Genomic DNA, 26,941 nt, shown 5'->3' with positions numbered 1-26,941 from the left:
AAAATCCCAAACGTAACTGTATTAAACTGTGTTCACCGAAATCTGAAGAATCACACAAAAAAGCAAAAAAACAGAATGAATAAATGTTCAAAAACGCCACACTCTCCTAACTTCCTCTTCGAATCTCCCAAACGTAACCGTGATTAAACCATATTAAATAAAAATAAAAGTGTGTATAAATATACAAAAAAAGCAACAACAAAAAATCCTAATTAATAAACGCGCAAAGACACTACACTCTCCTCACCTCTCAGATCAAAGGCAGAAGCCGAGTCCTGACGCTTCACATTGACCAATCACAACGCTCCTTTCAAACGTTCCCTACAGTGACCCGTTTGTCCGCTCCTGATTGGCTGAGAGCCGCACCATCTGAACCAACGCATTACCCTCTGTTGCTGCTGGATGATCCACATTCAGGTCTTCGTCTTTGGGTCCGCTGGAGGCTGACAGGTCGGTGGAACGTTATGTTATGGTCTTCCGGAGCTGAAGTGTAAATTACCATCATGTTGTACGTGACAACGGAATTTATGGTGCTTTATGATCTGTGCGTGGTGCTTTCACGATCCCTCTGTAAAAAGTATATATTCGCTTTGTTGTCTAAAAATAGACCGCAGTCACGCTGCATTTTTAGCCATTTCCGAAGCATATCTTTATTTCCGTGAATCTAGTCGTGTTCGTTTGGACCTGTGTTACGTCCTTATTCTATTGTTATTACTAATGCTCATCTCATAGTCAGTCGCTATTGCTGACAGACCTGCATTTGTGTGACGTTTATCCCCAGAAATAAACTCAGACGGACACGTAGCATGCTGGTTGATTAAAGAGAGAGCGGAGTCATTATTTCGGTTCAACTTTTTTGCATCATTTACTGGCGCCATGCAAACTTAACTGTTGATACAACTGCGGTTTGTGAGTCGATAAATAAGAATGAGAATAGAAAATAAGAACAATATAGAAAATATCCTTTCCAGTCAATTTGTGTGTGTGACCTGCTAGTCAAACACTACAGCTGTAGGAAGACCCCAGCTGTTAAAGGCTGGACTCCACGCCATGTGTTGTGTTCACTGGGCTGGACTTCCGGACAGAATGAAGCGATAACATCAAGTCTTCCGATGTGTTTGACGGCGATCATGAGGTTTAGATTCCTCAATCCAGGCAGGAGTGTTATTATTGTGGCATCATGGACATGGCAGGAGTCAATCCAGAGGTTTTTAACCTTTTAACCCCCCCCCACCCCACCCCCTGCGCGTCCACTAATATAGATTTTAAGTTTTGAGTCATTCTAGACCACTAATATTTTTCTCTACAAGGGCTTGGTGTCTACATACTTACATAATGTTGGTATACGCAGAAAAGTGTTCAATGTTTATAAAAGTCAAACATTTCAAAAATTGGTAATTGTATTTACCATGCTGCTAAACATGATGACCACGAATGTGGACAGAGGGTCTCTCATTTTTTTCTCATTTTTATTTTTGCACGCAGGAAAAATGCCATTCCGTTCTGGCACACAAATACTTTTGTACATCATTACACAATTGTAACTTTATTGTGTTCTCATTTGTTTTTTCGAGCCCAAATAGGAAAGAGAAATTAAAAATGCATGCCATGCAAGAGTTCGGTTCTTCGGAGGTTAAATTAATGATAGAAACTTTTGTTTATCAAAAGAATCATTTTTGAAGGGTGTTCTTAATGTTTTCTGCGAATCAACAGGCAAGAACTACTTCATCCATTGATGTTTTCAAGTACAGTATTGGATAAATGAGAATATTTTAAGACCATTTTCCAAAGAAATTTCCACCCTCTTATAAACGCATGAATATGGTCACACAACGCAGTTATTCATGTGTTCCTGGTATTGGAGGCTTTTAATGTCAATGACTTGTCATACCAGATTTTCTTCCGTTGTTTATTTATTCCATCAAGAAAAGATCCAGGATCAAACCCCACGTCAACGAGGAGCTGATTTGGGTTGGATCATGAGGAGGAAAAAAGGGGTCCTATTGAAAACACTGATATCCTGATTTTCCAGGTTTTATCAGCTTTGCAAGGGGTCCAGACTACTCTCTCCAGTCTTCATGCTAAGCTAAGCTAAGTTGTCTGCTGACTGTTGCGTGTGATGCACGGACTGATTTTTTTTCCGTGTAATTCTTGGCCGGGAAACACATAAATAGTCACTGAAAATTCTTCCTTGTTGCAACATGTGATGATGTTGAGAGAGGACGCAGAGATATTAGGAAGTCCAGGTTGGTTGCTCTTCTACTTGTTGGAGCCAGCATTTACAGTATGGATGAAAAAGATTTTTGTTTTGTTTTTTACATAGAGTGTAAAGTTCAGCAGTGCGTTGAGTTCTGATTAGTGCATGTCGGTGCCAACTTCCTTTCAAAGGAATCTATGGAATGTAAGTGTTGATTGTTGCCCTCCCTGTTCAATATCATTTCTAAAACACACCATGTTGTCACATGAATAGTTGGACCACAGAAATGCAGTGATGGCCAAACAGCTGCAAGCATTCAAGTCATGTGATTTCTGGGGGAGGGGTATTTTTGCTTTGCCTTTTTAAGAAAAAAATCAGCTTTATGAGAGGAAACTGTCATCGCTTCGTTTTGGTCGGGGAGAAATGTCTGCATGTTTTGAGGATGTTGACCAGTAAACATTTACATAACAGTGAAGGGTGGTTCCGTCACTAAGTTTTTAACTCCGGGTAATATTTCCCTGTAGAGATGTATGGCGTATCTTTGTTTGAAAGAAAAACAAGACACCTTTAAGTTTTATTTACCATCCAGCTATACGAGTATCACTTCATGGTCCTTCCCCTGTCGGGAATGTGTCCTCATGCTTTCCTAGTGTCTGTGACCTTTGTTCCAATTCACCAATCCCGTCCTCCACCTTGTCTTCCATGTGTACTTCCCCTCTCTGTGACCATGTGACTAGGCTCATCACAGAGGTCAGGACCTTCAGTTGTCTTGTGCAAGATCAGGCTTTGTGTCCTAAAACCGTAGTCCAGTGTGACCGCGGCCAGGCAAAGGGTCAAAGCGGATAGAAGACATTACACTGATGTTACACAAGCTTCCACAGCCATTCATTATTAATCATCAGTGGCCTTTGGGTGTCGTCATGGTGCATCCTGTTGGATTCAGAATTATTATATTCACTCATCCTTCTGTTTGACTTACTGCCCTCTGGCGCTAATGGCCTGTTTCTAAACCGGATCGATCATCAATTAAATATTTATGTGAACAAGAAGATACAATCAGTGTCATTAATTTCAGATGTTAATATCTTGTATTTTTAGGACAGGATCAATAGTTAATTTGTAACACCTTTTTATCTTTAGGTTTTTATAAATATGAAGAAGTTTGACTTTTAGGCTGCAGTGGGGTGTGGATAGGGGTGGTTGTCTGAACCTTCTGATGTGAATCTTACACCACTGATCATTCACTGGACACTGAATGGAACGTCGATGTCACCACCATAGTGGAAAGGACAGAAATGGGAGCTACATAACAAACCTTCACCTTTATCAAGGTGAAAATGTCAAGATCCGACTGCTGCATTTACACAAACAGAACCGTCTACGTTTCTTTGTGAGTAACCTGGACAGGCTAATGAATGCATCACACGTTAGAGCACACCTTTTTACATCCCGCCTCATGGCAGTGATGTATTGTAATTGTCAGTGCGCATGTGTTCGTCTGTTCGTCCGTTAGTACGTCCACCAAATATCTTCGCATCCGTTGCAGATAGAAAGATGAAACAAAAAGTGCATTACTCTGGCGGCAAAGGGGATGAAAATGAGATGATGGCCATGACCTTGAGACAAGTAGGTCACGGTCAGATTTCAACTTTTGTACACACAGGAACCAAATAGGATAGAAAAACAAGGATGAACGCCAGTGTAAGGTCGTAGACCAAAGATAGAGCTTTGATCTATCTATGCACTAGTTTTGACCATAGATTAAAGCTGAAAGGTCAAAGCTATGCACTTGACAGGGACTACTTTCAGGGTACCTTGACCTGCATTTGGAATGTTGCAGTCTCTGTCTGCCTTGTCTATCCTGACATTTTTTTTCACGTATCTCTGGAACCGGATAGGATAGAAAGACGAAACAAAAGCAGTTTTATTCAGGGAGGCAAGGGGATGAAAATTAGATCACAACCGTGACCTTGAAAAACTAGGGAAACACTGAAGGAAAACAAATTGATCCTCAGCTAGTTATCTGATCAGAATGAGATAAAGCAACATTTGCTTCCCCTCTGTGTTTGAATCCCCCGGCAATAAGGTGGTAATAATGAGCTTAAATTTGAACTGAACTCACAGGCTGGATCTCAGGATCGCACTGCTTTTTGTTATGCGTTTGTCTTCACCTTACTGACGTGGCTGTTAGTTGCTGCTAACAAACCTGAGTGTTCTGTTGTGTGTCAGATAAACCTGTTGCCCCCCCTCCCCCACCTCTTTCTGTCAGGGTGTGGGGTGACTGGCCAGCCAGCTCTGCCATTGGCTTGTCATCTTCCCAGGCCAAGTATGGAGAGTAGAGGAAGTGGTAGAGACATTGCCCTTTTCCCTTTTTCCTTGAACATCTCTCAGCCAAGCAGGTCTACTGTGGCGTTTTGTTGCCGCTGGCCGTTTGATCGCAGCAATGATTACATTTGTAAAAACTCAAAGTAAACATGATCAGCTAATGTAATAGTTTTTCATTTGATTTGTTACAATAATCCGGATAGATCAGAACCATGTAAAATGTTTTACAACTAAAATATGTGTTTAAAATAATTTCCCAACGAAAATGTTGATTGAAATTTTTATTTATTCTTAATGTCTCGCTTCTCAAATGTTAGAATTTTTTGCATTTCTTCTCGTATAACAAAAAATTGAACCTACAGAATTCTCCTGAAGACATGTCTCACATTTTATACAATATTTCATAGACATTTGATTATTTAAATAAAATAAGTGAGTCATGCAAAATAATTATTATTACGTCAAAGTTCTGTTTTAAGTAAAAATATTACGGTGACTAATTTGAAATCACATTGACAGTGTCAGTGAACCTCGTTCTGAAGATTAAAAATTGGTGTGGCATTAACGTCAGGTATTTAATTGACCAAATTAAAGGAATACTGAAATTACTTTGACATTATTACTTGATCAAAGTCCAGCTAATATCAGCAAAACTGTCCTACTGTGTTTAGACCTACTGACACTGTCTTGTAATGTAATTGCATGGACACTCAAAGAATTTACAGACCTGACTCCCAAAAAGTTAGGATGCAAAACATGTAAAACATCAATAAAAACAGAATACAGCTAAAAAGCCCAAACAAAATAAAATGTATGACAATCCTAAACAAATATGATTGGATTCGTACACATTCTACACACCATAATCTCAAGTTAGCATCTCTGCCTCCGTGATGAGTCCAGGTTTCCTCAGGCCTAAGTCTTCTCTCCAATCTCACCTTTCGTTTCACGAAACGCCTGTTTTTCACTAACACGTCTTCTTCCTTCTGTTTCAAGAGGAGAATGAAACGTGATCTTCTAATGACCTAAATGTTCCCACATAATTTTTTTTTCTTTGTGTTGCTGCAGTTTTCTGACGCCCACAAAATGTCTAAGTAATGCTCTAGAAAGCCTTGGACCGGAAGGCATCCAGTCCTTCTGTGCAGTATTTTGGTGCTTCATTTTATGATTAATGCCAGTTATCCTCTAAAATCACTCACATTTGAAATGCTGGTTCAGTTTGTTTGAACTGTATGTCGTAGAGTTGGCATTCATTCTAATTGCTAATGGATTCATTTGCTCTGTCAATGTTGGGATATCAATAAGAAATAACAGGAGTTGTCCACATTTATGTTATCTGAAATCCAAACGCCTTCCATTGATCGATGTGTAATCCTTTCCCTTGAATGCTCAGCAACACCCAAATGCACGCTGTGTCCAGATAAGGCCTAAAACGTGGCCTTATCAGTATTAAATAAACATGGCTGGAAAAATTCTTGCATCACTGTAGCGAATGCTCAGTTGATGTCCTGTGATCATTCACATGTATGTTTGTGCACCAGTGCCCCATTCTCATCACGATGGACGTGCCTGAAAATGAATGGAACTTTTGATTTTGAGGCTGGCGTACGCTAGCAACGTCTCACACGTGTCTGTGTTTGAAGGGGGCGTGTCTCTGCTATTCATAGTTGTGACACGACCTCTGAGGTCTATTAGAGGTTAGTGTGCGTCCTTCTCATAGCAACTGCTGCAGCCAAAGCTCTTCCACATAAACTCTGCCTCTCTGGACAGCCTTTGTCTTTCCTCACCGACAAACGTTTGGATTGTGAGTATGGACTTTTAGCAGTTAGTGCTTTGAATGAGACTTGAACTTTGTTAAATTTGTCCTGGTGAGGTCAAGCAAACCATTGTTGGTCTGTTATTGTTACTGGTAACACCTGTACAACTTTGTTTTTTTGGGGGGATTTAAGGATAGTTTTTAATCATTTGAATACAAATTTGGTGAATCAATGCTCAGACTCAACAGCTTTAATGAATCTCGCTGTTCTCCATTGTGTTAATAATATATTATCTTCTTCAGTCTCGTCAGATTTACCATTTTATAGAAAAATGGTCACGTGCCCAATGTATTTTTTTTAATACATGACTTTGCCCCAGTTGGCAAAGGTTCTGTATCATGAGCTCAGTGTTAATAATAGAAGTAGGTGATAAGTCAATTATTACCTCTATGGTGGTAGTTCCACCTCCCTCTCTTTCTTAGTGCTGCCTTAACCCAAGGCTTGTTGCGTTAAAAAACAAAGAGCAGTTGTTCCCCAAATCTTTTGTCAGCATTGGCCCAATTAGTGCTGTCATGGTGGGGAATCTTTTTTCTCCTGTGCCAAGAACAGAAATGGTCTCTTCCCGGGTTGTACACCCCTGTAGCAAACTAGGGACCAGAACGTTACCTCTAAGCTCTGGATGACCTTCTGTAAGAGTAATTTCAACCCCATCCCATCTTGTCTAACATGGTCTTACAGCTAACTAACATATTTAGTGTAGGTCGTGGTGAAACAGGCTTTTCCTCTTCAGAATGGAGTGTGCTGGTCTGACTGGACACTTCCGGATGTACCACAGGATGTGTACCTAAAAAGATGAAGGATTTCCCCCCTAAAAGAAACTCCATCTCTACACAGAATGTGGAGTCTAACCTGAGCGCCCCCATGGCAACCCTGAAGTCAACGGTCAGGTTTCTGAGAAGCTGAATTGGCTAGACTGATGAGGACTTATGCAGAAGCTAGGATGTGAATTTGTACAAAGATGCGCAGTGTAGCCATCCTGAAAAGAAAAATTTATTTTAATACTATGAAAGGAAGAAGTACTTTTAAAAAAGATTTTTGACACAACTATCCTCAACCTGAAGTTTACATTTAAAACCACTGACGTTCTTACCCTTTCCTTTCTGATTCCAGTAAAGTCCATTTTTATGTCCCCATCCATACGTTTACTCTTATACATCCTTAGTTACATCCATGCATAAATGAGAATATTCTGTCCATATCTCTTCAAACATGGCTGGACAGAATCCAACCATATTTCACACTGTATTTGTCTGGGCCTAAAGATGTCATAATTAGTTTTTGAACTTTTAAAATGTTTTTAGGCTTTTATTTGACTCTTTTCAGGGTATGATTTATCCGCATCAGCCAGTAGTGTGGTTTTCTCTGTCCTCAGACACAGATATTGTAAAGTCTAAAATCTCCATGTTCAACCAGTCTACCACACAAGGAGGTGTATTGATTTTTTTCTTTTACAGATTGTATTTATTTTGACTCTGACTACAGCTTGGTGTTTGCATGGAATCTCATTTTCTCTGTCGGATGTTTGTTCTTCATAACTTTTAGGACGGTTCTGCTTGTTCATCTTCAGATTTTGACTTGTGTGTTGTTGAACTCCTACTTTAAAAAAAAAAACTTTAGAATTTAGGATCCACATGTAATTACATTTCACTCTCCGAGGTGGCATTTAATTCAGTTTAAATCAGAAGGTCTGGCTTTAAATGGATTGGTGTTTTAACATTGTAAAGAGAAAACCATATACAGTGGTACCTCTACTTCCAAAATTAATTGGTTCCGGAAGAAATTACGTAAGTAGAAAATTACGTAAGTGGAGACACGTTTTCCATGTAAATGCCCTAATCTGTTCCAAGGCCACAAAAATTCAGACATAAATGTTTTATAAAGCATAAAAATGCATCAAAACATGTAACAAATACATGTTATGATTAGATTATTACACAATAAATACTAGTTGTGCATAATGTAAAAAACAAAGAATAGAGTAAAGGATAATACTGATGGTCATTTTACCTTTTAATTGCTGTCCCCATTGTTTTTTGCCCTTTGGTTTATGCGCTCCTATCTCACGATGCCGAACAAAAGAGTGAATTCCATCCTCCTTTAGAACTCCTCCAACCACCCACGCGATGCCTTAAACTCCTTAAACTTCCTTTTGTTTTAATAATGTGGTGATTGTAGATGCATTATGGCCATATTCTTTGGCGAGATCAACCAAACGCATCCCTTTTTCATGCTCTTCTATTATCTCTTGCTTTGTATGGACAAAAAAACTCTTTACTTCGTCTTTTCTTTTCCTCTTTTCTCTGTCACTTTCTTGGGGTCCATTGCAAATACGTACTCAAAAAGTTATTATATTTGCGCAAAACTATCAGATTACCTCATGGGTCGAGTGCCGAATGCCGAGACACTCCATAAGCACGTTCTAGCTCCACACAGAGGTGGAGTGGCATCCCTCTTAGCCAATGGGATGCCAGGAAGATACGTAATAGCCAATGGCAGAGCAGCTATGAGAATGTTGCATTCAGGAACCTGTAGGAGATTCGCCGATACTGTGTTTTTATTCGAGTATCAGCCGATACGGTGTTTTTACATTACGTAAGTCGAAATTTCTTTCGTAAGTAGAGGTAATATTGTCCTGCTGAGAAATTTTGTAAGTAGAAAATTTCCTAAGTAGAGACACTCGTAAGTAGAGGTATCACTGTAATGGGAAAAACTTGGTTATTTCCTAATCATCCCACTCAGAAAACTTCACTTCAATTTGATGTCAGCCTTGCAGCTTTCAGTTTGGTGAGTGTTTACAGGGTCATTGTGCTGATGTGTCTGCTGGCCTGAGATATGAAACATTTACACGTAGTCATATTTCCTTCCTGTGTCTTTGTTGCACAGCTCTAGAGAAGCAAGACACTTCCTTTTGTGTCATTCAGCATCACGTTTCTCAGCTGTTTGGGTTTAGCTTGTTGAACATTTCAGATCCTTTGAGTTTTACATTTTAATATAAAAATAACTCAGTATTGAAGAACGTGTAAGAAGGATGCAGTCATATGGTGAACCTGGTGTGTTTGTTCATGAATTTGTAGTGTTTGCTCTCAGTGATTCTCTTTAATGATTAGCTATGTACTGTATATATATGTATATACTGTATGTTATGTAATAGCAGCGAGTTTATGCTCTACTTAACTGATGAAATGAGATTCATTGACAACTATCATGGTAGGGCCTTTAAAGGCTTAGTGGTGAGACTATGTCAGGTTTGTTTTTATTGTTTAAATGATTTTGTACTGCAAACAGTTAATAGATGTGGAAGGAAGCAACAGCATGACCAATATGATATAATACATGATTGTAAGTGTGGATCTATCACCCTGTGTGTTTGTTTGGTTTCATGCTGTTTAATCTCATGGCAGACATGATTACACACTGTATGGATATCACAATGATTCTTTCATTCCCTGTAGGGTCACTGCAGAACAGTCATGCAGGCTCAGGAAGTCCTGAGACAGCTGTGGATTCCCGAGCTGGATGAACTGCGGCAGTATGTCCGCGGATTGCCCACCAGCGCTTTAATGGGCATGGGTGCCTTCGCAGCCATCACCACCTACTGGTTTGCTTTCCGGCCAAAAGCCCTCAAAGGACCCTTTGACCTCGGCATGCAATCAGTGGAAATATCAGTAGGTTTTTTCTTCCCTTTTCTCAATTATGAGGATTTGGAATGTTCTCAGTTAATTCATGGAATTTGGAACCTCACAACATAGATGGAAACTGTGTTTCTGTCGATGCAGTGTCTGTTAGTGCCGTGTGGTAGAGGAATAACTGAAAGCTGTAATCCAAAGGGAAGTCAGACAGCATGTCTCATTCAGCAAGAATGTTAATGGAATCCATCCAGAAATTTAAATTGCAGCTGTTAGTGACTTCATAACTTGGTCACTCTTCTGCTTCTAAAATGTGAAATGTGTTTCTTCTCTGTCTTGAATTAAAGCTGTTTATTTTCGGCTTATTAACATGAACTGCAAAAAACAGGGTTTGTTAGAAAGAGAAAAACGTGCGTATTTAGATTCACAAATTATTTTATTCTAAAAATTTTAGTGTAACATTATCTCTACACCTCACTAGGTGGCGTTGTGGGACTCAGCTGTTAAAATATCACAGACACTATTATCCTAAATGCACAAATACTACAAATTACATTTGACTTCTCTGTCTTCTCATGTGTTTGGTCTGTGTTGGTCATAATGTTTTTATTCCAGGGTAGTGAACGTGCCAGAAGGTCCATCCTGAATGACAGCGACGAGCCAATAACGCACTATTACAGCGATGCACAGACCATGTATGAAGTGTTCCAAAGAGGACTCAGAGTGTCAAGTGAGTTTTATGCTTGTATCACTTCTATAAGTGAATTCAAGCGATCCCTTGGTGTCATCCTTGCTAATAAAGCAAAGTGAAGTTGGGTAATGTGTGTGGTATGAACACACAAAGGTTTCAGTGTGGCTAAAAATTATCTTCAATATTTTTTTGCAGATGACGGACCTTGTCTTGGGTCGAGGAAGCCAAACCAGCCGTACGAGTGGCAGTCTTACAGTGAGGTGAGGTGTGGGACAAGGACAAGGATTTATAATATTTTATAAGATTTATGTATTTATAAGATTTATTTATTTATAATTTATTTATTTATAAGATTTATAATATTCTACTTGTTCACAACTTTTATTTGATGTTTTTCACAGGTGGCAGAAAGAGCAGAGAACATCGGCTCTGCCCTCCTTCACAGAGGACACTCTCATACAGGAAATAAGTTTATAGGCATTTTTTCCCAGAACAGGCCAGAGGTAAAAGATTATGTTTTGTTTTTCTGCTGTTCAATACTTTTTTGTTGCGCTGTGAAAGTTAATTCATAACTTAAGGCATAATTCAGAATTCTCATGCTCTAACAAAAAGAGTGGCAAATGAAAATACTTTCTTGTTAGATAAAGTTCCCATAAGAAGGTTTTGTTTTGTTTTTTAATCTCCGCCTAGAAGAGTGTTTTGAAGTATATTTCACTTTGCATTTGTGTTCGGCAGAGGTCACAAATCTTAAAATTTCTGTTTCAACGTGTTTTACAGACGATGGATACAAAGGTTCACTGTGATATTTGCCACGGTCTGAATTGAAATTAACTGCTGTTTGGAGAAAGTCATTCTGCATGTATTAGTCAGAGAGGTTCATTTATTCAGAAATGCCTTCGTGACACTCGCACGTACACACACACACACACACTGCAGGAAGTTGCACAGTATGACCAACAATCACCGCTGAAGGGGTCATTGAAGGTAACTGTAGTGGTTTGAGGGTGAGGCGAGTGCAGAGAGTGGGGCAGCTTTTAAGTGCAGGTTATTCCCATCTCTAACCATTAGTTTTTTCTATTTGCAATGACTTTCTTTTTTAATATTACAGTGATTAACTCTTCCCTGCTTTGTTTTTAGAACAATGGTTTGACATATAATTAAACAGATTATCCTAAACTGAACGTGTCTGTTCATTCTTCCTGAGCTACAGTCTATCTGAACTGAGCTGTTCCCCACAGGAAGAACGTTGAGGTGGTTTAAGCTTCAGAAAAAGCCAGCATGTTGCAGCGTGTTGCTGCTGTCATTATGTTATGTTTTGGTTATGATGTAATGGTGGAATTTCCAGCATTTGATTATTTCTATCTCCATATTCTGTCTCTCAGTGGACCATTTCAGAGCTGGCCTGCTACACATACTCCCTGGTGGCAGTTCCGCTGTACGACACACTCGGCAAAGAGGCCATCGGCTTCATTATTGACAAAGGTACACAAACGTTCTTCAAACACTTACACACATTTGACCACCTGTAATATTACTGTGCACAGATTTGATTTTGCTGCCATCTATTTTTCTAGCTGACATCTCCACTGTGATCTGCGATGTGCCTGAAAAGGCTCGGATGATTTTGGACCATGCCGGTGGAAGACAGTCCAAAGTAAAGACTATTGTGCTGGTGGAGGAATTCGATACCGAACTGGTGACTCATGGACGGGAGGTGGACATTGAGATTATGAGCTTACAGGAGTTTGAGGTGAAGACAATCTTATCTTCTAAGTTAATGATATCAGTTGTTCAGAAAAATTCTGACTTTCTGAGTATACTTTCAACATCAGTAGATGTTGCGCTGTTCAATGGCATTCTGTGTATTAAGCATGATCATTATTCCCACTTTTATTGTTCCAGTCTTTGGGGAAAGCAAACCACCAGGAACCACTGGTGAGTAGTTAAGAAACATGTGAGCAGAACTGTAGATTTACACGACACAAAGTCTGAATTTTATCATTTTTTAAAATCTTATTTATTTGCTTTAATCATCAGACATGTGATTTTGAGAGGAAAATTTAATTCGCACTGTACTGAACCACTTTTCTAAAACAGTAGCATCATCTTCTCAGTCTTCTTTGTCTAATGTCTACTTGTGATCTACTTACAGCCTCCTAAACCAGAGGACCTTGCCATTGTTTGCTTTACATCTGGAACCACAGGTGATCACATGACCCGGTACAATTTATCCATTTTGATTAAAAAATTTTTTTTTAAATCTCTTCTAATTCTGATCCTCCTTTCAGGACACCCAAAAGGGGCAATGCTGAGTCACAGAAGTATAATCGCCAACACTGCAGCTTTTATTAAAATAACCCAGGTAAGCAAGTCATGTAAGTCATGTGAGATGTAACTTTCATTTGTTCCAAGGATGAAAAACAGTAATTACTCACTTGTTTGATTCTGCCTTCTGGTAGGAGGATTATTTTTTTATGTACTTACTAAAATCTCTCTGACAGCTTAAGTACCTGATAAACTTTGTGACCTTTGTTGCCCTGGACTCCCCAAAAACACATGTTCCCCTGTTTTCTTGGTGGATGTTGTGTGGAGTCATTTATGAAGTGTGTGAGATGACAGATGTGATGGATTAACTTATCTAATGGTTAACACTCATTGAATATCACAGTTAAGACAGTAAATTACAATATTCATTGTCCTGTTTTCTTGGTAGAACCAATGCATGAATGAATTAACGCATTTTTATGTTGGTACTACAATTATAAGACAGTAACTCTAAAATATTTTTTAAAAATGGAAATAACTGCATAAATTTCAGGAAATGCATCGTCACACTTTTTTTAAACCATACCTTTGACATCAATCGTTCCACCTCCAGACTTTTACATGAATGAGATGAAACATTCATGCCTGAACCAGAGCAACTCAAACCTAAAAGGCCTTCCTCTCTCAGGTTGACCCCCTTCATATGTGCCTGTTTGTCTTGCCACTGCCCCCCCCCCACCCTTCTGTGTTTGTGCCTCCTCCCCCCTCCCTTCCATCTATACGCTGTCATCCAGGCCACCCTGAAGCCCAGCCATAAAGACGTACTCATCTCCTACCTCCCATTGGCCCACATGTTTGAGAGGGTGGTGGAGGTATAGTAGGCTATGCTTGACCTGCATCCATGCATGTGTTTTGCGTGTCCTCCACAGGTACACTGCATGCTGAACGTCCATGACATTCATGTATCCTATCTCCCTCTAGCTCACATGTTTGAGAGGGTTGTACAGGTATGTATCTGACTTGTTTCCCTTCAGATGTACTGCACAATGAAATTACATGCCCACAGTTAAGTATATTTATTGAAAGTATAGTTGTAGTCATGTGATCCTTTTTAAAAAATCATGCTGGAATTCAGAATTTTATGTTATATTATTGTAGTACGAGTAGGAGTTGTTTATAGATTTTAACAGCACCGCTCCTCCGCCATTAGCTTTTAGCAACATGTGGCATGCTAATGGCATGTTGCTATTTCCTTCTAACGTTTCACCTTCAGGGCTGGGTGTCAATCAGTGGAAAACTATTAAAATCTGGCACTGATTTTGTTTATTTTTTTATGTATTCCAGCTGAATTTCCTTGAAGCTCAATTCAACACTGATGTTTTGCATGAAACTGCATTATTTTTGCTAAATTTCAAAAATGTTTTACATAAAAATGTATCCTCAGGAATAAGCCAAGAATTATTGATGTTAGAACTCAGGTACTGAAAAGAGTTTTGATGCCCAGCCGTCTGCAGCTTTAAGAAAACAACTTGTGCTTGTGTTGTCATGAAGTGACTCCAAAAATGCTTTTTTTGGAGTAACTTTTGGAGTAACCAATATGGGTTACACAGTGAGTTTGTCTCTGATACCAGTTCATAATGTACACAAGTACGAATCAGATGTTCTCTTTCCATCAGTCCGTCATTCTCATCCACGGAGCTCGGATCGGTTATTTCCAAGGAGACATTCGATGTTTGATGGACGATCTGAAAACCCTGCGTCCGACAGTCTTTCCTGTGGTCCCACGCCTCCTCAACCGCATGTTTGATAAGGTCCGACAAGGAATATGTTATTTATCTAACGTTAAAGCGGAAAAAAAATTCAAGAGAAGAGATGTTGGACTGTGTGGCTGTGTTTAGATTTTACTCGATGAGTAAATAAAGCCCGTTTTTTTTTTTTTTTTTTACTGTTTCACATAAAGTGCTGTGTCTCAAATCTCCACAGATATTTAGTCAAGCCGACACGCCGCTGAAGAAGTGGCTGCTCAACTTTGCTTTTAGAAGGAAGGAGGCGGAGCTTAAGAATGGTGTGGTCACAAAAACCACCATGTGGGACACGCTCATCTTCAAAAAAGTTCAGGTACATATTTCACACGGCAGATTGTTTTCAATCAACTCAACAAAGTTTTGTCCTCCTCTCAATCTTGGAATAAGGCCTGGTCTTTGGTTGTCATGCGTATTCTGGAGAAAATCCCATTTTTTAAATGTTCCTGGACTTTTCCAGTCCTCTTGATTTAGTTTCGCACTTTGCAGGCAAGCCTGGGCGGTCGTGTGAGACTGATCATAACGGGAGCGGCTCCGGTGTCGGCCACCGTCCTGACGTTTCTCCGAGCAGCGCTGGGCTGTCAGGTGAGCCTCATTCTGACGCCCATCTCGTTGACCAGTAACTTAACTGTCACTAAAAAACATGCCCACATTCCAGTTTTACGAAGGCTATGGCCAGACTGAATGTACAGCTGGGTGCACCATGTCCATGCCCGGGGACTGGAGCGCAGGTAAAACCTACGACCCCCACTTGTGTGTTACAATGTGAAAAAGTTTCACCATTCATTTCTTGAAGCATGAAACTGATGACTGTTGTCTGCTTTAAGGTCATGTTGGCCCTCCCCTGCCCTGCAACGCTGTCAAACTGGTGGATGTGGCGGAGATGAACTACTTTGCAGCCAATGGGGAGGGAGAGGTGAGGAGAAGCTTCAAACATGCAGTGTTAGGAAATGTATGAAATGCAGGCCTCTGACATACCTCCTCTTAGAAACAACCAGATGTCTGTGTTTTCTGTGAATAGTAGCTGCAGGCCTGGCAGCAGATTCACTAAAAAACTCATATCCTAAGGTTGTGTGATTAATTGTCATAAAATGTTGGTCAAGTTTAACCTGATGGTGCCACTCATCGAAATGTTCATCTCAGATTACCAAAACAATGCCATCAAATGTCTTTCCTGTTCCTCCAGGTGTGTGTCAAAGGACCAAATGTTTTCCAGGGATACTTGAAAGATCCGGAGAAAACGGCTGAAGCCATCGATCAGGATGGATGGCTGCACACGGGAGACATTGGGAAATGGCTTCCCGTAAGAAAGAACGACACTATTGATCTTTACAACCCCATCTCCCATGTTTAGGGTGTTGCTATCTAAGTGTGTGTGCAATTTGTTGCAGACTAAAGTAAACTTATTCACCCAGCAGGTTGATATGATTAGGATATCACAAATATATTATGGGTTTAACTTTGGACAAAGCCTGACGAAATTAATAGGGACTACTGTGGAGACATATGAACTCTGTTTTATATTTTTATTATAGTAGCAGTGGGTAGATTTTATTGTATTTGCATGAGTTTCAGTGTTGAATAAGCTTAAATATTCAAAGTCAAGGTTGAAATTGTTTGTATTGCTATTTCTAAATTTCTGTCTTTTGTCTTTTGCATTTTGCAGAACGGAACTCTGAAGCTCACCGACAGAAAGAAGCACATTTTTAAGCTGGCGCAAGGAGAATACATTGCTCCTGATAAAATAGAAAATACCTATAATCTCAGTCAGCCAGTGGCCCAGATATTTGTTCATGGTGACAGTTTACAGGTAAACGTTTAACGTGAACGTTAATCCCAGATGTTGTCATGGTGAAATAGTTTGATTGATGAGGTTAATCTTCCCGTTTTCCTGTGTGGCATTTTTCAGGCATGCCTGGTGGGGATCGTGGTACCAGATCCAGACTTTTTACCCATTTGGATCAAGAAAAAAGGGATTGAAGGGACCTACTCTGAACTGTGCAAGAATAAGGTGAGATTTACAACTGTCAGTGGTCCAAACATAAAACCGTATTTGCTCTCGTGTGCTAACATTTTTCTGTGTACAGGACGTGAAGAATGCCATCCTGGAGGACATGCTGAGGCTAGGCAAAGAGGCAGGACTCAAGTCTTTTGAGCAGGTAATTTTTGCCCAACTTTGGACACTTGATAATTGAAGGGATGGAAAAGAAATCTCCACGTGATGGGAAATAGCTTTACATATTCATTTTCTATAAACCTAACCCTTCATGCTTGAACTCATTGATTCTTTCCTCTATGCAGGTGAAAGACATTGCGTTGCACCCCGAGTTGTTCTCTGTCCAGAACGGCCTGCTGACTCCCACCTTGAAGGCCAAGAGGGCGGAGCTTCAGAAGCACTTCAGAGAGCAAATCAATGAACTATATTCCAAAATCAAACTCTAAACTATGATTGAGGGTAACTGAAGGGAAGGTGACAATCATTTAGACCACTCTGCCAGAACAAAAATCACCCTGCAACTGTCTTCGCTGTCACTCCTAATTTTCACACATGGAAATTGGTAATTTCTCTTGTTAAAAAAAACAACTCCTGATTGTACAAAGTTTTTAAAAACCCATTGGTACATAAGTGCACATTTTAGAGTGGTCTTTTATTAGTGACAGATCAAAAGCTCACCTGTGTAATATGTATGTTCTGAGTGTCATGCTCTGTTGTTCTAATTCCACGTGTTCCTGACGCTTTTGGATTCAAAATGATTCGATAAAGCTGTTTTGTTTCAAATGTTGATGTTTGAAATGGTGTTTATATTGTTTCTTTTTGTCCTTTTACATTGCATGGAAAAAACTGAATATTCTCATCCTTTCAAATGTAAGCGATAAAGGTGATTATAGGATCAAGCCACATATTGCATCAGTTTTCACGCTAAATATTTGGTTGTCAGTACATCAACACCATCAACAGTTAAACAGACAAGAGTTGAAAACTTTTATTAGGACAAAAAGACAGTTTTGTGCTTAAGTTATAAGTACAGGGTTTTTGTTAACTGTACTAAATAAATCTTTCTCCAAAACGTTTGTTTGTGGTTAAAGTGCATCAATTTATCTTTACAGCAATGTAGTTGAAAGCATATTTAGGATATGTATTTTTTTCAACAACATTTTAAGCATATAAAAACTTTATTAGTATTTATTATATATATGTAAATTATATATATTTATCTTCAACTTTGGGTGCTAAATGCAACAGTGTAGTCGGAATCAACAAACAGTTGATTCCAACTACAGTACACTGTGTTACAAGTGACTTGTTGCTTGTTTCATTCCTTTCAGAAATGCTGAATATGTGCTCGTGTTAGTTACAAAATTATAGTTTTTTTGCAGTGCAGCTTGTCCAAAATAACACAATGCTGACACCTACTGGGGATCAAAGTCAGTCATACATTTGAGAAGAAGCTGATCGGAGATTTCCTCGCTGTTGTGTTCAAAATCATCAAGGCTCTCTAAAAAGTCTTTGTCATTCTGCCGGTCTCCCCACACATCAGTGGATTCCTCCTCTGGGCTCATTTTGCTCAGTGGGGCCTGGTTCGGAACCTGACTGGGTGCAATGTTTCCAACCTCATCCATTAAGTAAGCCTGGTCTTCATCATCCTGCCAGACAACAGAAAAATTGGGGGTAAAACACATCAAGCAGAATTTCCTGGCAGATTTGCCAAAATGCTAATTAATGTGAACCAAACTAACCAGTGTGATGATGTAACTGACACAGAGCTCTTGGGGCAGTGGGTAACCTGCAGAAATAGGAATAACAATCACAGTCATGTATCAGATAAAGCCTGGACCTGATTTCTGTGCATTGCTCCTAAGGTAACGGCGTACTGGAGGATCTGAAGGTCTTGCATTCTGGATCGTGACACTTCTGGTACCACAATTCATCTTTCAGATCCACAATGATCCTGAACACAAGGATAAAACCAAATCAAAAAAGTGGACAGAGAAGATATGTGAATAAAATATCTCTTATGTACATCATGTACGCAAACATACATGATGTTGTTGCTTTTATGAAACCTTCCCACATTTTCACACCAGCGGTATTTTGCAATGTCATAGACGAGCAGCTGTTCAGCAGCAAAGTAGTTCCATCGTCTGATGCCTGTTGGAGCAAATGGCAGTGCTGAACTCACACTACTATTTCAATCAGCCTTGTGTGGAACTAATCCAATTTAATTCAGCAGCCCTGCAATAAATCTTAAATTTATGTAGATTATTATTCATAGTTTTGTTGAAACTCCGACAGCAATCTAAAACTACAGTCTTCAAAGTCAGGGTCTCACTGAAACAGCAAAACCTGAACTTCCTGCTGAATTTAAGTATCAATCTCAATTGACAACTGAGACTACTGTGTATCATCTACTGATTTGCAAATCAATAAAATTAAGATTGAAATCTATTGTTATCAGTCTGCCATTTAACTTAAAACTAAAAAAAACAACACAATAAATGTAATATCAATTCCGCACACGATTGGTCACCAATACATGCATTTCTGCAAAAGCTGATCTCCCATCATCCCCCAACACTTACTTCCATCTATTCCATCCTTTTTAATCAAACTTAATACAAAGGTGTCCACTTCTTGATGTGGGGAGGCCAGGCATCCAGAAAGTGAGTCTGTCAGCGATTGATGGGGCAACATTAACAATTATATTGACACATGGATTTATTTACACAATTTATTTACACAAAACATTTAACACATATGAATACTTAAAGAAGTAAAGAGAGGAGCCAATGTCACCTGGATCTGTGGCTGATCCCTGAGGGCAATGAGGGCCTGATGTTTTAGCTGTCTTTGCTTCTGGTATGTCCCAGGTCAGAATTCTCTGGCCTGTGAAACTAATCACAGAAATAACCTTTTTGTTTCATGATGACAATACCTTCAGCACACACAAAAAAGCAATGATATTCTTTGTACCTCAAATTACAGACTAAAGAAGCCAGGAAAATGCTTTCCTCTGCAGACAAGCCTTTCTCAGATTTGGGTGTAAACGTGTTGTCTTCTGCCACCGTGAATGCAGCGTTCTTTCCCACTTTTGATGATTTGTAGAGGCGGAAATTTCTGTTCTTGGTGTAAACACCTGTTTTTGCATATTATAACCACAATTATTAACATACATGCATACACAATACAAAACAATGTATTTTACAAAAGCAAGTGGTGATGAACTTTGTATGTAAGGCAAGAATCTGCATGTGTAATATAAAGACAGAACAGGACACACACACACAGACACAGACACACACACACATTTTTGGTTCCTCTTACCAAGATCAACAAAGAGACAGTCTTTGCCATCCTTGTTTTTCACCTGGAGGAAACTGAGATCTTGCTCTTCTAGTTTCCGTCTCTTGGTCTTTAGAATCTCGTCCATCTCGGATGACTTTGCTGTTTCCTCCACAGAACTAGATTCTGATCTGCTGCACATTAAGAAACACAGGGTGTAATGACTGCAGAAATATACAAATATTTCTTTACCGGTGTCTGAAGAACAAACCGTGTTTCATTATTTCCTTTGTTCAAATCCACAACAACATTAAGGCCACTCCCACTTTTGGATGCACTCAAGACTGGTTGAAGAATTGCATGGATAAACCTACCTAAGAGAAAATGAAAACAAATTAAATTAACTTAAATATAAATCAAATGTTTTTGTTGCCTCCACACAATACAGAACATACCTAAATGTATATTATCTTTGAAAACAGCATTTTGGAGATTGAAGATGAGATGTCGACTGAACTTCTCTTCTGTGCTGGAGTCAAGATTCAGAACACTTTTTGTGGTACATTCAACTCCATAAATTTCCATCAGCTTGTCACAAACATACTGTAAAAACACACACAAATAAATATACTGGATGTCCTACACCTCACCCCAAATGAAGTACAAACGGCTTCAGTCTAGAAGAGTACAGCTCTATGAACAGTTAAGATAACGTGCAGAGCCCTCAACTCCGACGCTTCTGGCAGAGAACCTGAACTTGAAAATAACACAGATACCAGACTACAAGGGTGAGAAGGACATTTCATAGGAAAAAATACAGTGTGACATAATAAGACCCTACCTGGATGAGTGAAAACACCATAGTTTTGCCATCAGCTCCTTTGTTTGATGGCTTGTGGAACTCTAAGTCAAAGTAAAGCTTACAGACAGAGCCTTCTGGTATCACTTCGTAGCAGTGCATCAACGACTGTGAATACGTCCTGATAACAATAATGAGAAAAAACAGCACCACTGCACATTCCATATGTTTTCCAGACACATGAAATAATTTTGCAAAGCACAGCAGACCTTACCTATAGTAATGCCACAGCTCAGTGTAACTGGTAACCAAGTAGATCCTTTGACCCAGGGGGGATTTTTCTTTTTCAAGTGCAAAAACATGCACATTCTAGGGAAAGAGAGGAAGACATTTTCCTTTACACTCCTTCAATGAAACACCTTGACGGGATAGTCTAACATCACCAGGCTTGTCTTACCTCTTTGCAGCTCTGGGAAAAACTGATTGCCGTACTTTGACGAGGGAAGACCTTCCAGACTGATGAAGGCTGGCACGGCCACAGGCGAGGTTTGTATTGTGAGGTCAGGGGATTCGACTGGAATGACTGAGCAAGCTGCTCAACCCTCTTCAGTCGGTCTCCCCACTTCCTCATCATCATATGCTTATAAACTCTTATATGCAACCTCTTTTGGACTTGTTGCTCATTTAATCTCCTCCAAACAGTGGAGCATCCTGAAGAAAGAACACTTTAAACTATATTAAAGTAGTATTTAAATCATTTAGCCTACCTTCACTGTCTGATTAATATAACATTGCAATTCAGCAGCAACAAAAACTAAAACTTCCGGTATATTCATACACATGAATCAACATCTCTGTCAAACCTTAAGGAAAAAACCTCATGTTGAAAAACTCGAAGCTGTATACAGTATATGGCCAGAATATTTTAATACTGTTCAATAAATGGCAATTATTGAGTGAAAACAACAAAATTTCGTATTTATATATTGCGAGATAACGTGGCTACAGCTGGAAAAAATAGGACGGTAAAATGTTTTTGCAGGTAATAGCTCAATAAGTCTTTAATGTAATAAAAACAACTAACTGAGTAGCTGTCTTCTTTCCTCTTTGGCGCGTCTGGAACAGGAAACACAGCTATATCCGGTCACGTGACTGAGTCTTCTTCGTTGGTGTGTGCAGACGGGTTGCGTTCTCAAAACATACGGTACCGCCCCCTGCTGGAATAGCATTATCCGCATTTGTCCTATCTAGTTCTATCTCTCTTTAAAATATCATAATGAAAGAATGACGTTCATATCCTGCCCGTCTCGTTGTGGAATTAGAAACCTGAATCCGCCCAACAGCTCCTGAACATCCTGTCCAATAATTTCCATAATATTAGAAACTTTTTTGAAACAACTATTTGTGTTTTCCCAGATTTCTCATCATCTTAGCAGTAAAGTTAATTACCACAACCAGAAATCACAAGTCTTGCAAAATCGACACTCATCCTACCCTCGCCTCTGAAACTCATCTTTTCCAGCTGTTATCTTGTGTTGACTCTAATATCTGCAGTCTGCTCACATTCTTCTTTCAGGATGTCATCCACACACATCTCATTTCCATGTTTACCATAAACCCCATATACCCTGTAGATGTATCACTGAGCAATGTCTTCATTTATGACAGGTTGCCTTAATAATCTTCAGCCTTGGTCAACGCACAAAGCTTAGTAACAGGCATGCAATCTTTAATCATGTATTTTTTTCTTTTGCATGAAAGTCTCGCACACCAATTATTCTTTGACATGAATTTCTATATTTGTTTGATTCAAGTATATAAATACCAGAAAAAGGAGTTCCAAGCTATTTAAATATGTGTAATTATCTTTTTTGTGTGTTTGGCCCATTTTTTGTCGTTAAAACCATACTTGATTAGACTTATAACTGCCAAAAGATTTGTATAACTATCCCAGAAATTGTAAACTGACCCTAAACTGCAGCATGACACGGCTTGGATTTAATGAGGAAGGGAGGAAGTAAAGCAAGCCTTCCACTTCCTCCTGTTTATAGTGAACAGTTATCAGTACTCAGCAAATCTGAAAGTCCGCATGTTCATACTGTTGTAAGGAAGGAAGAGGAGGTCCAGCAAGTGGAACGCAGTCTTGGAAAAATAAGTACAGTATTAGGTATTCATAGGTCCAATCTCAAGAGAACGCCAGTGTCACATAATTTTTTTTGGTCCTTATTTTTATCATTTTTGAGATTACATTCAAAGGTTCCAAATTACATTTACTGCACATTACTTAAGCTACAGCTGAAGCTAGTTCACATGTAAAGCATCAGAAATCTTAAAGTCAAAATGTATTTCAGTGCACTGCTTACATGTAAATGTGGCAGCAGGGGAAGCTGAACTTCATGGATCATTTAACCTGAGGAGAAAATAGATCATTTGAAATAAATAGGTCTAAACTACTTACATTTATCTGATTAAAAACTATAATTTTCTTCAACTAAGCAGCAAGTGTTTTCTGCAGTAGCTCAGTAGCTCTAGCTGAACAAATAGTAGGAATCCCTATGGTATCTAATTTCCTTCCACAGGAAAGGAAAAGGAGTTTCTAGCTGAGATAATGTTTTCCACCTCCCACCGATAGCGTTCTGATCACACAGCCAAAGCTTTATAGACTTGGACTTGATACTTGAAGTCGCCTTGGAAATAAATCTTCCTTACTTCAGGTATGTGCCTTTAAATATTTTCAGTGTTTGAAATGTTCATTTATTTACATCCATCTCACCAAAATCCACTGAGAAACAAACAAACAAGTATCGGTTCACAGATGGTGTAAACTAAGTCTATCCCATTTCTAGGGTGTGTGAAAGGCTTGTCTGGTCCTGCAGTGCTCTGCAGTCCTTTACTTTGATTCCTTTTTTTTTTGCAGAGAGAAAACAAAAGCAACTCTTTAAGATGTGGGGTAAAGGGAATCTGCTTCTTGTTGCAAGCATTTCAGTGGCGCTCTTTTGCAAAGTAAGCATTATTTGTCCAACAAAATCCATCCAGTATCTGTTGTGATTAGATAAAAGTAAACAGCATTTAAATCCTACGTTCTATATTTTCAATCCTAAATGAATTTAAGGTGACTGTAGGACGTGTAATACCACTGGACATGGCGATGGATGCTGTAGACGACATTTACCATGGATGCCGTGAACAGGCTTTGGAGAAGTTTATCCATTCGGGCCTATTGAAACAAGAGTTGAATCACAGTGAGGCATTCAAAAATGCTTGGATTCAGAAGGATCAGTGTTCCAAGATATTACCTGGGAAAGCAAAGGAACATACTGCTGCATTACAGGCATATTCCAATGGGGGTGAAGATTTTATCAAAACCTTTAACAATGCAGTGAAGTCGTTGGGCACAAACGAGAGCATCTATGAAAACTACTTTCATTTCAAGTCTTTTCACTTCCTGCTCATGGACTCAATGATGATGCTGCCTCCAGACAAGTGCAAGACAATGTATGTTGTCCACGAAGAATCGTATACAGCAAAAAAGGGCTCAAAAGTGAGATTTGGAACATTTTTCAAGGTTCATTCAAGCGAGAGTGTGCTGTCGGACTACGACTTGGACGGACAAGTCGTTTTTAACATCACATCATGTTTCTTTGTCAACCTGGGTGATAACATTTGCACAAACGAGGATGCAGTACTCTTATCTCCGGCCGAGATATTCACTGTGGAGGATGTGCGCAAAGTATCTGATGCAGAGGGAACTGAATATACGGAGATCATTTTAAAACATTCAGACGTGGAGAGCTCACACAACTGTTACATTTTCTCAAGGTAAGTCAGACGTTAGTATGTCTACATAATTATGACAATTAATGAGGAAAAAGATAAAATGAATAAAATCCCACAAAACCTTCAGTAATTCCTTGAAATTTGAAATAATTGTCTGACAGTGAAAAGCAAAGATTGTAAAGGTTTTTCTCACTTCCATTATAAATGTACTTTATCCTGACAGTCCTAAATTATGGTCAAATTGTTCACCGTAGCTTGTTATTATTCTACTATAATAATTCTACTATAATAACAAGCTATGGTGAACAATTTGTTTACTTTATCTGGAAATTTTTTTTTCTAATCCAAAGGGGACTTTTTCGGGACTTTTTCCATTTGTTATCTTTTTGTAAAGCTTCCCTTACCTGAAGCAGAAACGGAGTGTTAAAAAAAAGTTTAATCTCTCAGAAGTTACTGAAATACTGAGAGTTCACTGTAACAAACACCAATAGGAAGAGGATATAGTTTGATGACATTGTCTTTGCCCCCTCCCCTCTCTCCATCCTTCCAGGTCTCCAGCTGGTGTCTCCTCCCAGTGGCTTGCGATGATGCTTATGGCATTGTTACTTTTTTCCAGTAGCTGTTGATCAAATCTTAATCAGACTGATCAGAGCCTTACTGCACACCAAATACATCTGCCAATTATAATGCTGCATACTTTTGTACATGGCTGCGAAAAATATCACTGTGTGTAAATATACACTATATATAACACATATATCACAATCTTAAATAACTGTACTCTTTTTTTCTGTAAGTAATCAGCAAAACACACATTGATGCCAATATTTTTGCTGTGGAGCATGTGTAGTTGCTGGTTGATGTCTCAGCCCCTAAGAGTTCTCTAGAATAAAGCACATTCAGACGTTTCTGTTCATTTTTGGATGCCCTAGTTTTAACCTTGCATTTTAAGTTTCTTACAGTTCATGCAAACTCTCAGAAAGGCTTCAGTCAGGATTCAGACCCTGAGCCATTTCTGGATTTGACCCAGCCTGATCAAATCCAACACATTTGATCAGAATGAGATGACTGACTGTGCCATTGTACTGCTGTATGCTGCTGTAGGCCACAGTAGGCTGCTGTCCTACAATTAAGTGTATTCTGATGTAATTTGTATCACTCTGCCAAAATTAATGGTGAGGAAGTAGTTGATCTCACAAGACAATGTGAACTTTTATTCTACTTAATTCCACATCATGATACCACAATTAAACACAGCAAATATTTAATGTGTGTCAGTGTGTTTGAATCTGCACTCAAATAATAAAATATGATTAAACTAACTTACTATCATGGAAAAAAAATCAGTGTAAAAACCAAAAAGTCCCAAATGTAAGAAGGCAGCCAGAGACACCTCTGAATTCAAAATTTTACCCTGACTTACTTTCAGCAATGAATTTTATGGTGTACTATCGAGTATTTGGCTTTTCATGTCATGTTTGTAACATGACCACTGCTAGAGGTACACTGTAGCAGACAGACTTTGCACCCAAAAGGATACAAACGTGGTAAGTTGACATTGATCTAGTTTTCCAAAGGTAAAGGTCATCATCACATTATTGTGCCTCTGGCTTCCTGAAAATGTTGGGGTTTTTTGTGATTATATCTCATCAGGTTTCAGAGATGTGTACCTATAAAGGTGTAAAAGTTAAGATTTGATCTTGACCTAGTTTTTCAAGGTAAAGGTTGTGGTCTAATTTTCATCCCCTTGCCTCTCTGAATATAACGCCTTTTGTTTCGTCTTTCAATCTTATGCGGTTCCTGAGATATGTGCAAAAAAATGTACTTTTTCTTCTCCTTTCAGCTTTTCCCTTCAGGGGTCGCCACAGCAAATCAGTTTCCTCCATCTAACCCTGTCTTCTGCATCCTCTTCTCTCACACCAACTACCTTCATGTCCTCTTTCACTACATCTATAAACCTCCTCTTTGGTCTTCCTCTAGGCCTCCTGCCTGGCAGTTCAAAACCCAGCATCCTTCTACCAATATATTCACTATCTCTCCTCTGGACATGTCCAAACCATCTCAGTCTCGCCTCTCTGACTTCATCTCCAAAACCTCTAACATGTGCTGTCCCTCTGATGTACTCATTCCTGATCCTATCCATCCTGGTCACTCCCAGAGAAAACCTCAGCATCTTCATCTCTGCTACCTCCAGCTCTGTCTCCTGTCTTTTCCTCAGTGACACTGTCTCTAGACCAAACAACATCGCTGGTCTCACCACAGTTTTGTACACCTTTCCTTTCATTTTAGCTGAAACTCTTCTATCACACATCACACCTGACACTTTCCTCCACCCGTTCCATCCTGCCTGTACACGCTTCT

At 39.2% G+C, this 26,941-nt stretch overlaps 3 protein-coding genes across 7 annotated transcripts; 2 read left to right on the top strand and 1 right to left on the bottom strand.

Moving 5' to 3' along the window:
• The first annotated feature begins 367 nt into the window (after positions 1 to 367).
• Positions 368 to 17,795, top strand: acsl1a (acyl-CoA synthetase long chain family member 1a). Of its 4 annotated transcripts, none has more exons than XM_068321033.1 (21): positions 368 to 450; positions 9,792 to 10,004; positions 10,581 to 10,695; positions 10,852 to 10,916; positions 11,058 to 11,159; positions 12,039 to 12,138; positions 12,231 to 12,406; positions 12,559 to 12,591; positions 12,809 to 12,860; positions 12,945 to 13,018; positions 13,851 to 13,928; positions 14,598 to 14,732; positions 14,905 to 15,039; positions 15,213 to 15,308; positions 15,382 to 15,454; positions 15,551 to 15,639; positions 15,910 to 16,026; positions 16,390 to 16,533; positions 16,633 to 16,734; positions 16,811 to 16,882; positions 17,025 to 17,795. In XM_068321033.1, exons 2-21 carry the CDS (start codon positions 9,810 to 9,812, stop codon positions 17,163 to 17,165), a joined length of 2,094 nt encoding a protein of 697 aa, XP_068177134.1. In that variant the 5' UTR covers positions 368 to 450; positions 9,792 to 9,809; the 3' UTR covers positions 17,166 to 17,795. The 4 variants fall into 4 exon arrangements, with proteins under 4 accessions (XP_068177134.1, XP_068177135.1, XP_068177137.1 ...); XM_068321034.1 differs by lacking the exon at positions 13,851 to 13,928 and adding an exon at positions 13,716 to 13,793; XM_068321036.1 differs by having other exon boundaries at positions 421 to 508.
• A 34-nt stretch (positions 17,796 to 17,829) lies between these two features.
• primpol (primase and polymerase (DNA-directed)) lies at positions 17,830 to 22,152 on the bottom strand. 2 transcript variants are annotated; one of them, XM_068321037.1, is made up of 14 exons: positions 21,888 to 22,152; positions 21,261 to 21,514; positions 21,078 to 21,172; positions 20,846 to 20,984; positions 20,460 to 20,607; positions 20,276 to 20,378; positions 20,047 to 20,198; positions 19,696 to 19,858; positions 19,519 to 19,616; positions 19,305 to 19,391; positions 18,765 to 18,873; positions 18,597 to 18,673; positions 18,462 to 18,508; positions 17,830 to 18,368 (listed from the first exon to the last, which is right to left on the bottom strand). In XM_068321037.1, the coding sequence occupies exons 1-14, from the start codon at positions 22,039 to 22,041 to the stop codon at positions 18,135 to 18,137; spliced, it is 1,860 nt and encodes a 619-aa protein (XP_068177138.1). In that variant the 5' UTR covers positions 22,042 to 22,152; the 3' UTR covers positions 17,830 to 18,134. The 2 variants fall into 2 exon arrangements, with proteins under 2 accessions (XP_068177138.1, XP_068177139.1); XM_068321038.1 differs by having other exon boundaries at positions 20,047 to 20,195.
• A 1,251-nt stretch (positions 22,153 to 23,403) lies between these two features.
• si:ch211-145b13.6 (ecto-ADP-ribosyltransferase 5) lies at positions 23,404 to 25,848 on the top strand. The gene is made up of 4 exons (XM_068321727.1): positions 23,404 to 23,517; positions 23,721 to 23,806; positions 23,916 to 24,622; positions 25,131 to 25,848. Exons 2-4 carry the CDS (start codon positions 23,747 to 23,749, stop codon positions 25,204 to 25,206), a joined length of 843 nt encoding a protein of 280 aa, XP_068177828.1. The 5' UTR covers positions 23,404 to 23,517; positions 23,721 to 23,746; the 3' UTR covers positions 25,207 to 25,848.
• The last annotated feature ends 1,093 nt before the right edge of the window (positions 25,849 to 26,941 follow it).

This window comes from Antennarius striatus, chromosome 8 (genome assembly GCF_040054535.1).
Source record: "Antennarius striatus isolate MH-2024 chromosome 8, ASM4005453v1, whole genome shotgun sequence".
NCBI classification, from domain to species: Eukaryota; Metazoa; Chordata; class Actinopteri; order Lophiiformes; family Antennariidae; genus Antennarius; species Antennarius striatus.
This window is presented reverse-complemented; position numbering and strand designations above follow the sequence as displayed.

What these genes read in the sequence shown, in the direction of transcription:
- si:ch211-145b13.6 (XM_068321727.1), top strand. Translation starts at nt 23,747, where the DNA reads ATGTGGGGTAAAGGGAATCTGCTTCTTGTTGCAAGCATTTCAGTGGCG. An exon ending in CAGTGGCGCTCTTTTGCAAA is followed by an intron (nt 23,807 to 23,915) that starts GTAAGCATTATT and finishes AATGAATTTAAG; the next exon opens with GTGACTGTAGGACGTGTAAT. An exon ending in AACTGTTACATTTTCTCAAG is followed by an intron (nt 24,623 to 25,130) that starts GTAAGTCAGACG and finishes CCATCCTTCCAG; the next exon opens with GTCTCCAGCTGGTGTCTCCT.
- acsl1a (XM_068321033.1), top strand. Translation starts at nt 9,810, where the DNA reads ATGCAGGCTCAGGAAGTCCTGAGACAGCTGTGGATTCCCGAGCTGGAT. An exon ending in AAGAGGACTCAGAGTGTCAA is followed by an intron (nt 10,696 to 10,851) that starts GTGAGTTTTATG and finishes ATTTTTTTGCAG; the next exon opens with ATGACGGACCTTGTCTTGGG. An exon ending in AGTGGCAGTCTTACAGTGAG is followed by an intron (nt 10,917 to 11,057) that starts GTGAGGTGTGGG and finishes TGTTTTTCACAG; the next exon opens with GTGGCAGAAAGAGCAGAGAA.
- primpol (XM_068321037.1), bottom strand. Translation starts at nt 22,041, where the DNA reads ATGCGGATAATGCTATTCCAGCAGGGGGCGGTACCGTATGTTTTGAGA. An exon ending in GGGATCAGCCACAGATCCAG is followed by an intron (nt 19,392 to 19,518) that starts GTGACATTGGCT and finishes AATCGCTGACAG; the next exon opens with ACTCACTTTCTGGATGCCTG. An exon ending in AAAGGATGGAATAGATGGAA is followed by an intron (nt 18,874 to 19,304) that starts GTAAGTGTTGGG and finishes TTGCTCCAACAG; the next exon opens with GCATCAGACGATGGAACTAC.